Source organism: Anomaloglossus baeobatrachus, chromosome 6 (assembly GCF_048569485.1).
Source record: "Anomaloglossus baeobatrachus isolate aAnoBae1 chromosome 6, aAnoBae1.hap1, whole genome shotgun sequence".
In the NCBI taxonomy this organism is placed as follows: Eukaryota; Metazoa; Chordata; class Amphibia; order Anura; family Aromobatidae; genus Anomaloglossus; species Anomaloglossus baeobatrachus.
Window position 1 is genome coordinate 431,210,912 of NC_134358.1, and position 14,395 is coordinate 431,225,306.

Sequence of the window (14,395 nt, forward strand, 5' to 3'; positions counted from 1 at the left end):
GGGTGGGAAACAAACAAAAAAAAACTAAGAAGTAGGCAGAAACCTAACTTCACAAATGGGCGACCGCCGCCTGAAGGATGCGTCTGCCCAAGCTCGCATCTGCCGAAGCATGAGCATGCACTTGGTAGTGCTTCGAGAAGGTATGCAGGCTAGCCCAAGTGGCAGCCTGACAGACTTGCTGAGCCGTAGCCTGGTGCCGAAAAGCCCAAGAGGCACCGACAGCCCTGGTCGAGTGCGCTTTGATCCCCGGCGGGGGAGGAGCCTGCGAACTTTGGTAGGCGTCCGAAATGGTCGACCTAATCCAACGGGCTAAGATCGGCTTAGAAGCAGGGAGGCCCTTGCGCCGACCTGTGGTTAGCACAAAAAGAGAGGTACACCGCCTAAGCGCAGCGGTGCGAGACACATAGATCCGGAGAGCACGCACCAGATCTAGAGTATGTAGAACTTTTTCAAAGCGATGAACAGGGGCCGGACAGAAGGAAGGTAAGGTAATGTCCTGGTTAAGGTGGAAGGGAGAAACCACCTTAGGAAAAAAGTCCGGAGTCGGACGGAGAACCACCTTGTCTTGATGAAAGACTAAAAAGGGTGACTCCGAGGAGAGCGCAGCCAAATCAGAGACTCTCCTGAGAGAAGTTATAGCAACCAGGAAGGCCACTTTCTGTGAGAGACGATACAAAGAAACCTCCCTAAGGGGCTCAAAGGGGGGTTTCTGTAAGACCGTGAGAACCAAGTTAAGGTCCCAGGGGTCCAAGGGCCGCCGGTAAGGCGGGATGATGTGAGACGCGCCCTGCATGAAGGTGCGGACCTGAGCCAGCCGAGCGAGACGCCGCTGGAACAGGACTGACAGGGCCGAAACCTGTCCCTTGAGAGAGTTGAGGGACAGACCTAGCTGCAGACCAGACTGTAGAAAAGACAGAAGGGTCGGCAAGGAGAAAGGCCAAGGAGAATGGCCGGTAGAGCGACACCAGGACAGGAAAATTTTCCAAGTCCTGTGATAGATCTTAGCGGACGAAGACTTACGGGCTCGAGTCATAGTGGAGATTACTTCAGGGGGAATTCCAGAAGCCGTCAAAATCCAGGACTCAAGAGCCACGCCGTCAATTTGAGGGCCGCAGAATTCGGGCGGAAAAACGGACCTTGCGAGAGTAGGTCTGGACGGTCCAGGAGAGGCCACGGCATCTCTACGGACAGTTGGAGCAGGTCCGGATACCAAGCTCGCCTGGGCCAGTCCGGTGCAATGAGGATGACTCGACGGCCCTCCATTCTGATCTTGCGCAGGACTCTGGGCAAGAAGGCTAGAGGGAGAAACACGTAGGACAGACGAAACTGGGACCAGTCTTGAACCAGAGCCTCCGCGGCGAAGGCCTGAGGATCGTGGGAGCGAGCCACGTAGACAGGAACTTTGTTGTTGTGACGGGATGCCATTAGGTCCACATCCGGAGTGCCCCATTTGCGGCAGATCGACTGAAATACTGCCGGGTGCAGGGACCACTCGCCACGGTTTGACGGCTGAGATAATCTGCCTCCCAGTTGTCCACGCCTGGGATGTGGACTGCGGATATGGTGGAGCTGGAGTCCTCCACCCATTGAAGAATGCGTTGTACCTCCATCATTGCCAGGCGACTGCGTGTCCCGCCTTGATGGTTGATGTAGGCAACCGCTGTTGCGTTGTCTGACTGGACTCGAATGTGCCTGCCCGCCAGCAGATGGTGAAATGCTAGGAGAGCTAGAAGTACGGCTCTGATTTCCAGCACATTGATTGAAAGGACTGACTCGGACGGAGTCCAAGTGCCCTGTGCTCTGTGGTGGAGACATACCGCTCCCCAGCCGGATAGACTGGCATCCGTGGTGAGAATCACCCAGGACGGGGCCAGGAAGGAGCGCCCTTGGGACAGGGAGAGGGGCCGAAGCCACCACTGAAGAGAGCTCTTGGTCCGTGGCGACAGAGCCACTAACCTGTGTAAGGAAGAAGGCCGCTTGTCCCAACAGCGGAGAATGTCCAGCTGCAGGGGGTGCAGATGGAACTGGCCAAAGGGAACAGCCTCCATGGACGCCACCATTTGACCCAGCACCTGCATCAGACGCCTGAGGGTATAACGGCGGGGCCTCAGGAGAGAGCGCACCGCCAACTGGAGTGACAGCTGTTTGTCTAAGGGCAACTTCACAAGTGCCGGCAGAGTCTCGAACTGCATCCCTAGGTACGTGAGACTCTGGGTTGGAGTCAGAGTGGATTTGGGAAGATTGACAAGCCACCCGAATTGGGCTAGAGTGCTGAGAGTGAGCGAGACACTCCGCTGACAGTCTGCGCTGGATGGCGCTTTGACTAGAAGGTCGTCCGGGTAGGGGAGCACTGCCAACCCCTGGAGGTGCAGAACCGCAATCACGGCTGCCATGACCTTGGTGAAAACCCGAGGGGCCGTGGCTAACCCGAAGGGGAGAGCCACGAATTGTAAATGATCGTCTCCTATTGCAAAGCGTAGCCAACGCTGGTGTGAAACCGCAATGGGCACATGCAGATAGGCATCTCTAATGTCGATGGACGCCAGGAAATCCCCTTGGGTCATTGAGGCAATGACTGATCGCAGAGACTCCGTGCGAAGGTGCCGCACCCGAACATGCTTGTTGAGAAGCTTGAGATCCAGGATGGGCCTGAAGGTACCGTTCTTTTTGGGAACTAGGAAGAGGTTTGGTAGAAACCTCTGAACCGTTCCCGGGCGGGAACTGGTACAATTACTCCGTTGGCCTGCAAGGCTGCCACGGCCTGTGAAAAGGCGGCGGCCCTGGAGCAGGGGGGAGTTGAGAGAAAAAATCTGTTTGGCGGGCTGGAAGAAAACTCTATCCTGTAGCCGTATCGGAGACTTGTTGAAACCAAGCGTCGCCAAAGTGGGAGAGCCTGCCACTGACTAAGGACGTGGCTGGATCGAACAGAGAGTCAAGAGGAGGCTGCCTTAGTGGCAGGACCTCCTGCGGTCTTCTGCGGACGCGCTCTGGAGCGCCAGTTGGATTTCTGGTCCTTGGCTGAGTTAGCGGACGAGGCGGAGGGCTTAGAGGACGACCAGTTGGAAGAACGAAAGGAGGAGCTAAACCTCGACTGAATCCTACCCTGGGCAGGTTTCCTGGTCTTGGTTTGTGGCATGGAAGTACTCTTCCCGCCAGTAGCCTCTTTAATAATTTCATCCAGCTGTTCACCGAACAGCCGGGAACCAGCAAAAGGGAGCCCAGCAAGGTACTTCTTTGAAGAAGCATCTGCCTTCCACTCTCAAAGCCACAAGCTCCTGCGGATAACGAGGGAATTAGCTGAAGCCACCGCAGCGCGGTGAGAAGCCTCCAGCATGGCAGACATGGCATAAGAAGAAAAAGCTGAAGCTTGAGAAGTTAAGGCAACCATCTCGGGCATAGCTTCCCTGGTGAGGGAATGCATCTCCTCCAGACTAGCAGAGATGGCTTTGAGGGCCCACACTGCTGCAAAAGTTGGAGAAAACGCGGCCCCCACCGCTTCATACACGGATTTGGCCAGAAGGTCAATCTGACGGTCAGTGGCATCCTTAAGAGAGGTGCCATCAGCCACCGACACAACGGTCCGGGCTGAGAGCCTAGACACCGGAGGGTCTACCTTTGGGGAGTGAGCCCACTCCTTGACCACCTCAGGTGGAAAGGGAAAACGGTCATCAGAACCACGCTTTGGGAAGCGTTTGTCAGGACAGGCCCTGGGTTTGGTCACAGCGGCCTGAAAACTGGAGTGGTTAAAGAACACACTCTTTACTCTCTTAGGTGAGGTAAACTGGTGCTTTTCTGCCAGAGAGGGTTGCTCCTCTGATACTGGGGGATTGAGATCCAGTACAGAATTAATGGAAGCAATCAAGTCACTAAATTCTGAGTCACCCTCGGAAGGATCAATGAGGCACATGGAGTTAGCCTCCGAGCCCCCTGTATAGGCATCCTCCTCATCCTGCGAGTCCTCAGCCCTTGAATCAGAGCCACGGGATGAGGAGGGAGAGGGAACCCTGCGGAGCCTCTTAGACGGAAGGGGTCTGTGCCCTGATGATGAATCCTCTGTGAGCTCCAGTGGACGGAGGTCAGATGATAGGGATCCTAAAGGCCCCTTAGCAAGAGCATTAGAGGCACCCTGTGAAGGGGGCTGATGCATATTCATCAAAGTCCTGGACAGAAGTCCCATGGACTCAGCAAAGGACTGGGAGATAGAAAAGGACTCTACCCAGGCCGGGGGTTCAGCCACATGTGCAGGAGCAGCCTGAGAGACCACTGGGGCCGAGACCCCAGGCCGTGGCACCTCCAAGTTAGAGCAGACCTCACAATGTGGATAGGTGCTCACTTCAGGCAGCGGAAGCGTACATGCAGCACATACAGCATAAAGCTTTGGAGCCTTGCTCCTTGTGTGAGACATGCTGCCTGAGTGGGGGGAAACAGCTTCTATAAAGGGAATGAATACCAGGGAGAATATAGCAGAGGTCCACAACCGGAGACCGGCTGTGGCTTACCAGACCGCTGGAAGCGGTGTTGTGTGCCCTCCAGATCCCGACGCCCGGACCCCCAATGCACAGCACCTCAGCAGGAATGCAGAGTGCAGGACGGGCCAGAACAGAGTGAAACCTGCCCAAGAAAATGGCCGCCGGAGCGAAGAGAGGGGGCGGAACCTTGGGCGTCCCTGTAGGAAGGGCGGAATCTGGAGGGCCATAGAGGCCTGCAGGAGGGTGGGGGGGAGGGGGGAGTCGCAAACAAGCAGTGAGGAGGGTCCCTCCCCTGTGCAGGATGGCCACCGGGAGGGGCCATGCCTGTCCCTCAGCATGAGTGACATGCGAGGGCCGGTAACAGAAACTAGGCCTCCGGCGAAGGCGGGGCCTAAATTTAAGCAGCGAGGCCGACGCGCAGGCACCATCGGCGCGGTTCTCGAGCGAAAAGCCAGAGGACCGGCCGGAAATGCTAAAAAACACAGTAAACACACTCTCCCCCCACAATAAATGACAGGGACCCCCAACATATGAACGTCTCAAGGTACTTAGCTGCTGAGACGCAGGGCCAGGTCCCTGGGGGTGAGTGCTCCGGTCCAGCAGGGTCCTCAAGGGGCTGTGGCCGGAGACCGGTCTCCTGCCAGGCATGGAGACCGTGCTGGCTCCCACTTCAATCCAGAGCCCAGGAGGGATGGTGAAGGAGCACGGCATGTAAGGCTCCAGCCTTGGAAATCAACCTTACAACACCATCGACACAGTGGGGTGAGAAGGGACATGCCGGGAGTCCAGACGTGGACCCGCATTTCTTCAATCTTCTTCCAAAAAAAGGAAAAAAAGGAAAAAAAAATCATATGAGAACGCATGTGTGGATGTATGCCTCCTGAACACAAAGCGAAAAACTGGTGGTGACTGGTGACAGGCTCAGAGGGAGGAGCTACACCTTTTAGGTGTAGTACTTTGTGTGTCCTCCGGAGGCAGAAGCTATACACCCAAGGTCTGGGTCTCCCAAAGGAACGTTAAAGAAAGAGTCTCGCATTACAAGTCGTAGCATGCTGCGATTGTTTTCTCGGTCCGATTGGAGCAAAGAAAATAATCGCTCATGGGTGTTGACGCATAGGCGAATATTGGTCTGAGTGGAATGCGATGTTTTATCGCATTCCACTCGCTCCGATTTTCATGCCGTGTGTCTTAAGGTCCAGTCACACTAAGCAACTTACCAGCGATCCCAACAACGATGGGGATCGCTGGTAAGTTGCTAGGAGGTTGCTGGTGAGATGTCACACTGCGACGCTCCAGCGATCCCACCAGCAACCTGACCTGGCACGGATCGCTGGAGTGTCGCTACACGAGTTGCTGGTGAGCTCACCAGCAACCAGTGACCAGCCCCCATCGCCGCGTGGAAGATGCTGCGCTTGGTAACTAAGGTAAATATCGGGTAACCAACCCGATATTTACCTTGGTTACCAGCGCACGGAGCTACACGTGCAGAGAGCAGGGAGCAGCGCACACTGAGCGCTGGCTCCCTGCTCTCCTAGTTACAGCACACATCGGGTTAATTACCCGATGTGTGCTGCAGCTAAATGTGCACAGAGCAGGGAGCAGCGCACAATGCTTAGCGCTGGCTCCCTGCTCTCCTAGCTACAGCACACATCGGGTTAATTAACCCGATGTGTCCTGCAGCTACATGTGCACAGAGCAGGAGCCGGCACTGACAGTGAGAGCGGCGGAGGCTGGTAACAAAGGTAAATATCGGGTAACCAAGGACAGGGCTTCTTGGTTACCCGATGTTTACTGTGGTTACCAGCCTCCGCAGAAGCCGGCTCCCTGCTGCCTGCACATTTAGTTGTTGCTGTCTCGCTGTCACACACAGCGATGTGTGCTGCACAGCGGGAGAGCAACAACTAAAAAATGGCCCAGGACATTCAGCAACAACCAACGACCTCACAGCAGGGGCCAGGTGTCACACACAGCAACATCGCTAGCAACGTCACAAAAGTTGTTCGTTAGCAGCGATGTTGCTAGCGATGTTGCTTAGTGTGACGGGGCCTTTAGGCCTTAAAGGCTCACTTCCCTCCCCTTTCATCTCCTGACTGGGCTCTTATTACTCCAGCAGTTCTCCTAATCACAGCTCTCACTTTCCTAAGCTGTGTGCTTGTTCAAATGCCCTGTTATCTCAATATACTGATGTGTAGGCTCAGAACAAACACAGACTTAATGCTAATGTGTAGTAGCATTACAAAGCTCATGGATCAGAACTATCACTCAAGGAGGAAAAAAAAACTTTCCCCAAGCAACCAAGAAGCAAGGAGAATGCAGAGCTGTGAGCTGTTCAACAGCAACTTGAGAATACCAGTTTAATATGATGAATAAACCAAACCCAGGCATCAAGGCACAATATAACAACATAGGCAGACTTACTTCTATAATGGCCTTCATTACTAATCCTGCACCCTTTACAATAGCCATAGAAGGATGCTGCAATAAAGATATAAGAACACATTAGTAGAAAGCATTCAAAATTTGTAACTAAAAATATTTATATAGAAGGACAAATATTTCCAATCGAAACTTCCAGAGATATAAACTCGTCTTAGATCTTTCTAACATAGTTATTAGTTTGGTCTGGAGTGCACCTTTATATTTACCTCCAGTTATACGGGTCACCCATACTCCTTTACAGATTGTACTGAAGGCAACAATTTACATTGACACTTCTGGTGATTGCACTGGCATACATAACCCAAAGTACACGTTACTAGGAATAAAACTAAACATTTTAAGGTGAGAAAGCCACTTCCAATATTTAGAGATGTAAAGTGGAGAATACCTGAAAGAGCTTGAACAGCGTTCTACCATTTGATGCCACCATCTCGAGCAGCATATCAAACTGCTGCCCTTCTGTTGTCTCGCTGTATGGTGCGCAGAGAGCAAAAGTGAGGAAATCCAAGAGCGAGCTGATAACCAAAGCTCCAGTCCCATAATTCTAAAACAGAAATCAAAACTTGAATGATTGCATTTATTTAAAAAACATCAACATTAAAGAAAATATCTAATACACAGGAGATTCAAACTTTGTCCTTTTTTTTTATTGACTAAAAAGGACAAACACATAAGTGGAGCATATAATAAAACTACTATAATTCTTTACACGAAATCCTCCATCCAATTCATCTTAATCCAAGAGCTCTGCAGAAATTGTAATAGTAAAATCTCTGCCCAGTGACATCACTGCTTAGTTTTCACCGTGGGCATCCCTTATTCCGTGAGGGCTCGGATCGTCTCTTTGCTAATGTACAAGCTGTACATATATCACTGCATATCGATGAAAACATAACTAGGAGTGACAATAACCGGTCAGCAAAGAGTGACAGAAACAGGAACATAAGTGGGGAGCTGGGCCATTGGGTTCACAGAGGAGAATCGGCTAATTCTAAGCAAACCAAAGTGTGAAGATGAAGAGGCTTCAGATCCACCTAGTTTTGCTGCTCCTCGCCTCGATATTCACCAACTGCTATAGATTTGTTTGAAAGAGCTGATGGGGGCCAAATCCGAAATAGATTTTATCATTCAGATCAACATCAGATTTGTGATATAGTGAAGTGTTATCCTGAAGCCCATTCACAGTCTGTCTCATCTGCTCCTTGTTCATTGGTCATGTGTCGGGCAGCACGGTGGCTCAGTGGTTAGCACTGCAGTCTTGCAGCGCTGGGGTCCTGGGTTCAAATCCCACCAAGGACACCATCTGCAAGGAGTTTGTATGTTCTCTCTGTGTTTGCGTGGGTTGCCTCCGGGGTCTCCGGTTTCCTCCCACACTCCAAAAGACATACAGATTGGGGCTCACAATCTAGAGTCCCTATGGGGACAGTGTTGCCAAAGTATGTAAAGCGCAGTGGAATTAATAGCGCTATTTAATGATTATTATTATTATTATTATTATTATTATTATTATTATAGGGAAACCACAGTAAGACAATAGGTTTGTGGATTACCAATTTGTTTACTTACCACATGGGAATTAAATTTTTCTAGTAAGTTTTCCAGAAACTTTTTGGAAGAAAGAAGGGATGCTTTGTTCAGTTGCTCTTGCCTTAAGTCATAGTCATCATGCATTGGCTGAGGAACAAAGGGAATAAGAAAGCAAACATTGGACCAAGTATATAAAGAAAAGAAAATGCTGGAATTCAGAAACAATCGACGAGCAGGCGAACTGCTGCTGGTGGACTGAAGATTGTGAAACTATGTAGAGGGTGAATAGTCTATCAGAACTGTATGAAATTGCGGTTAAAGCCACAAAATGTGTTAAAAAAGCTTAATAGATACACAACAATGTAACAAAAAAAAAAAAAAAAAAAAAAAAAAAAAGGTTCAGTGGTGAGTATCTGCAACTACCTTGGTCTCTGTTAACTGCCGGCAGCAGTGACACCCTGTCAACGTGACATCACTGCTGTAGTCAAAATAACAGACAGGGGCAGCAGTGGAGACACAGCGCTGTACCCGGGTACAATAAGTAAAGATGATAAAAAAAAAAAAAAATAAAAAATGATGATTTAAAGATGATATATGGAAGGAATAAAAATGTAAATATACATACATTCCTTTAATTGGTAAATCACACTCATTTTAAGGACGTAATCCCTGTAGCACATTAAGATGGCCATTGTCTTGTTAGATTAACATAAACCTGCCTTAAGTTGATACATGTGCAGTAGCAAAGATTCCTTCTTTCATGTGTAGTAGAGGCTGCTCACACTGATGTCCACCATGTCTATTTGATCTAATGATCTAATACTGGTGACAATATTGTTACTGAGGTAAGAAGAGGCTGCTCACACTTTTTATTCTGTTTCTGAACCAATACTGCAGATATTACTGAAGTAAGAAGAAAATTTCTACGCTGCTGTCCATGTAATTGTTCCCTTATACTGGAATCATTGGAGGTGCTGTGGTACATAGAGACTGCTGTCTACTATGTCTTTCTGATGTACGGTTTCAGAGAAAGATGATGAGATAGGATGAGGCTGCGCACACCGTTGCCCACCATGTATTTTAGATGTACAATTGGAGATAACAGAGGTGCTGAGGAAGAAGAAACCACTCTGCTCACACTGCTGTCCAACCTATATCTCTGATCAAATCCTGGAGATACCAGGGGTGCTAAGGGTGGTGTCACACATAGCGACGCAGCAGCGATCACGACCAGCGATCTGACCTTATCAGGATCGCTGCTGCATCGTTACATGGTCGCTGGTGAGCTGTCAAACAGGCAGATCTCACCAGCGACTAGTGACCAGCCCCCAGCCAGCAGCGACGCGTGGAAGCGTAACTAAGGTAAATATCGGGTAACCAAGGAAAGCACTTCTCTTGGTTACCCGATATTTACCTTAGTTACTAGCGTCTGCCGCTGTCACGCTGCCAGTGCCGGCTCCCTGCTCCCTGTTCCCTGCACTCCAAGCCAGAGTACACATCGGGTTAATTACTCGATGTTTACTCCAGCTACATATGCAGGGAGCAGGGAGCCGGCACTGGCAGCGTGAGAGCAGTGGACGCTAGTAACTAAGGTAAATATCGGGTAACCAAGGAAAGGGCTTCTTGGTTACCTGATGTTTACCGTGGTTACAGCTTAACGCAGGATGCCAGACGCCGGCTCCTGCTCCCTGCAGTTCGTCGCTCTCTCGCTGTCACACACAGCGATGTGTGCTTCTCAGCGGGAGAGCAACGTCCAAAGAATGAAGCAGGACATTCAGCAACGACCGGCGACCTCACAGCAGGGGCCAGGTCGTTGCTGGATGTCACACACAGCGACAGCGACGGGACGTCGCTGCTACGTCAGAGAAAATGGTGACTTAGCAGCAACGTCGTTGTCGTCGTCGCTATTTGTGACACCACCATAAGACTAGGCTGCTCACACTGCTGTCCACCATTCAGTAGATGCCGTAACCTGGACATAACCTCATGGCATGCTCACAGGCAAGACATTTTTTATAACGACAGTTTTTTGTCACTGTCACAAGATCGCAGCAGCCATTTTAATTTACTATGGCGATTACCTCACTAGACAAAACAAGTGATTTTTTTTTTTATTGAGAACTATCTACCTACCTTTTCCCTAACCCCCTCTTTCAGCAGCCTGCTTCTAATCTGTGGTATTGGTGTATGTGTACATGTCATGCTTCATATCATATATACACAAGCCTTCTTTTCTGTGAGCTTAAAGTTCTAAATTTAAGCACGTTTCTTCCAGTCTTGGAACTTTGGGATCGTTATCTTGTTTTCATTACTTTATAGCATTCTTGTCATATATTACCTTTGTATATAAGTTATTTAGTATTCATGTAGTATACATATACTTTTGCTTATGCTGACTGTTCGAAAAGTGAGGCTAACTTTTTCAGCATGTAGCCTTAGGATTCTGAACTATTAATACCCTAGCATCCAACCAGCGCACAAGATCCACAGCCCATTTTAACTAGTACCCCACTATACACAACTGTTTTACAGTAAATTCAGCCTGTTATATCTATTATTTCAAAAGACAGTAGCTTGTTCGCAGTGTTAGGCAACTTTGGCTATGCATTCAGCAAGTTAACTGTGGTGCAGTACAATAATCACACAAAAGGATCTTTAGTTTGAGCTTCAGAGTGACAATTTTGTTAAACGCTCAAAAAATACACGTTTCATATGGTAAAAATGTGATCATCATATCACAAGTTTTTATGACTGCCATCATTCTTCATAAGAATCACATGAAAGAGTATAACTAATTTCTTAGAGAAGCCTAGATAAGGCACTCAGCAAAACCTTGTCACATGCCTTTACATATCAGACTATCAACACATTTAGTACTAATGTAAACGTTTCTACCACAGGCTCTGTTCACACTGACGTCAAGGCTTCTGCTTTTAACCATGAAGCATAGAATTGATCAATTTTAACTATTAGTATTTTCTCAGCTTAATTAGGCACAGCAGACTACTGAATACAGAAAATATTAAAAAAAAATTCAACAATTCCTCTCTTAAAAATAACCCAAACTCCGGGGTCATGCGCACTGAATCGAAATCCCCCAACGGACGCGATGGCGGTGGAGAGGTGAGTGAGATCATCCTATGACGATGCGTATTCATTTACATGTTAGCACACCCAGAGGGGCATACTAATATGCTAATGAGGGGCGACTGGCAAGAGGAACTAACGCCCAGAGGTCTAGTCCCCTCGCTCATTAGCATACGATATAAGATCTTTAGAAATACTTTTTCTAAAAATCTCTTTATCTATGCTAGTGTATACAGGGACAGTCAGGCAGGGATTAGCAACATGTACCCAGAACTGCTCGTGATACTGGGTGCAAATTGCACCTGACAGGTTCCCTTTAAGTTAAGATATTGAGATAAATTAAATTTTTCTTTTTACATTTTGGCATTTATTTTTAACATGTATTAAAGTTAAAAAATGGCCACTGTGGCTATTTAAATTCACACATATGTGGGAAAGTCTGTGGGAATGTCTGGGTGCTGCTTGATTTTGGCCCACTCAAATTGGATAAAAAAATTACATGCTCGGAGTTTAATGGATTTCCTTCTCGGATTCCTGATTTTCATGAATGTGTGAATGGATCTGTGACACAACGGGTCAGAGTGCAGCCAAAATATAAAAAAATAAGTTGTACAACACTCAGACTTTTTACATTGATTTGTGATTTCCCCCTTACATTTTAACTTCCTGCTGTTTCAGGAAACAACACATGTACACAGCTAAAATGCACAGATGTCAACCCTATCTTTTCTACTGAAGTGGCTAATGAGCCTGTGCAAAGGTCATCATGGATGGAGTACTTCTGCCTCTGATAATATGGAGCCTTGCTTAAAACTCTTCCTGAAGGGACAGGAAGTTAAAGCCTCATGCAGATCATTGTCCGGCCCAGACACTGAACAGCTCATTTGCATATAAGAAAACTGTGGCTCTCTCTGGAATAAGACATCAGATCACAGTTATCAAGGTGTCACTTTATTCAGCTTCCTATGACCTACATGCTCATATAGATGGCTTAGGAGGGCTGATCGTAATGACAGATTCCCTTTAATAAAGACTGATACTGGAAAAAAAAGTCAATTTTTTTTTAAATACATGTAACAAAAACCTGATTTAAACATTAAATAATTTTCTGATGACAGCTTCACTTTAAACTTCTTTCATCCTATTTTGTTCCATATTACACCTAACACTGAGAAATACAGTACTGTGCAAAGGTTTAAGCAGATGTGGGAAAAAACCTGCAAAGTAAGGATGCTTTCAAAAATAGAAGTGTTAATAGTTTATTTTTATCAACTGACAAAGTGAACAATGGAAACAGCTAAATCAAATCTACATTTGGTGTGACCTTCCTTTGCCTTCAAAAATAAAATCAATTTTTCTAGGTACACATGCAAAGTCCGGGATTTTGGAGGATCACAGCCAGGTATATACCGTATTTTTCGCTTTATAAGACGCACTTTTGTTCCCCCGAATTTTGTCTTATAAACCGAATATACGGGGGGGGTATATATATACAGTTAGGTCCAGAAATATTTGGACAGTGACACAATTTTCGCGAGTTGGGCTCTGCATGCCACCACATTGGATTTGAAATGAAACCTCTACAACAGAATTCAAGTGCAGATTGTAACATTTAATTTGAAGGTTTGAACAAAAATATCTGATAGAAATTGTAGGAATTGTACACATTTCTTTACAAACACTCCACATTTTAGGAGGTCAAAAGTAATTGGACAAATAAACCAAACCCAAACAAAATATTTTTATTTTCAATATTTTGTTGTGAATCCTTTGGAGGCAATCACTGCCTTCAGTCTGGAACCCATGGACATCACCAAACGCTGGGTTTCCTCCTTCTTAATGCTTTGCCAGGCCTTTACAGCCACAGCCTTCAGGTCTTGCTTGTTTGTGGGTCTTTCCGTCTTAAGTCTGGATTTGAGCAAGTGAAATGCATGCTCAATTGGGTTAAGCTCTGGTGATTGACTTGGCCATTGCAGAATGTTCCACTTTTTTGCACTCATGAACTCCTGGGTAGCTTTGGCTGTATGCTTGGGGTCATTGTCCATCTGTACTATGAAGCGCCGTCCGATCAACTTTGCGGCATTTGGCTGAATCTGGGCTGAAAGTATATCCCGGTACACTTCAGAATTCATCTGGCTACTCTTGTCTGCTGTTATGTCATCAATAAACATAAGTGACCCAGTGCCATTGAAAGCCATGCATGCCCATGCCATCACGTTGCCTCCACCATGTTTTACAGAGGATGTGGTGTACCTTGGATCATGTGCCGTTCCCTTTCTTCTCCAAACTTTTTTCTTCCCATCATTCTGGTACAGGTTGATCTTGGTCTCATCTGTCCATAGAATACTTTTTCAGAACCGAGCTGGCTTCATGAGGTGTTTTTCAGCAAATTTAACTCTGGCCTGTCTATTTTTGGAATTGATGAATGGTTTGCATCTAGATGTGAACCCTTTGTATTTACTTTCATGGAGTCTTCTCTTTACTGTTGACTTAGAGACAGATACACCTACTTCACTGAGAGTGTTCTGGACTTCAGTTGATGTTGTGAACGGGTTCTTCTTCCCCAAAGAAAGTATGCGGCGATCATCCACCACTGTTGTCATCCGTGGACGCCCAGGCCTTTTTGAGTTCCCAAGCTCACCAGTCAATTCCTTTTTTCTCAGAATGTACCCGACTGTTGATTTTGCTACTCCAAGCATGTCTGCTATCTCTCTGATGGATTTTTTCTTTTTTTTCAGCCTCAGGATGTTCTGCTTCACCTCAATTGAGAGTTCCTTAGACCGCATGTTGTCTGGTCACAGCAACAGCTTCCAAATGCAAAACCACACACCTGTAATCAACCCCAGACCTTTTAACTACTTCATTGATTACAG

The 14,395-nt window shown here is 47.5% G+C and overlaps 1 protein-coding gene across 4 annotated transcripts in view; it reads right to left on the bottom strand.

Moving 5' to 3' along the window:
• The window catches only part of DNAJC13 (DnaJ heat shock protein family (Hsp40) member C13), a 317,458-nt gene that overhangs the window by 182,597 nt on the left and 120,466 nt on the right, over nt 1-14,395 (bottom strand). For all 4 annotated transcript variants that reach the window (XR_012724354.1, XM_075315202.1, XM_075315201.1 and 1 more), the window contains exons 14-16: nt 8,475-8,582; nt 7,297-7,452; nt 6,888-6,944 (exon numbers count right to left, since the gene is read on the bottom strand). Coding sequence is in view for 3 of the 4 variants with exons in the window: in XM_075315202.1 (XP_075171317.1) it covers nt 6,888-6,944; nt 7,297-7,452; nt 8,475-8,582 (321 nt within the window). In the remaining variant the exon portion in view is untranslated. The remainder of the gene's footprint in view (nt 1-6,887; nt 6,945-7,296; nt 7,453-8,474; nt 8,583-14,395) is intronic.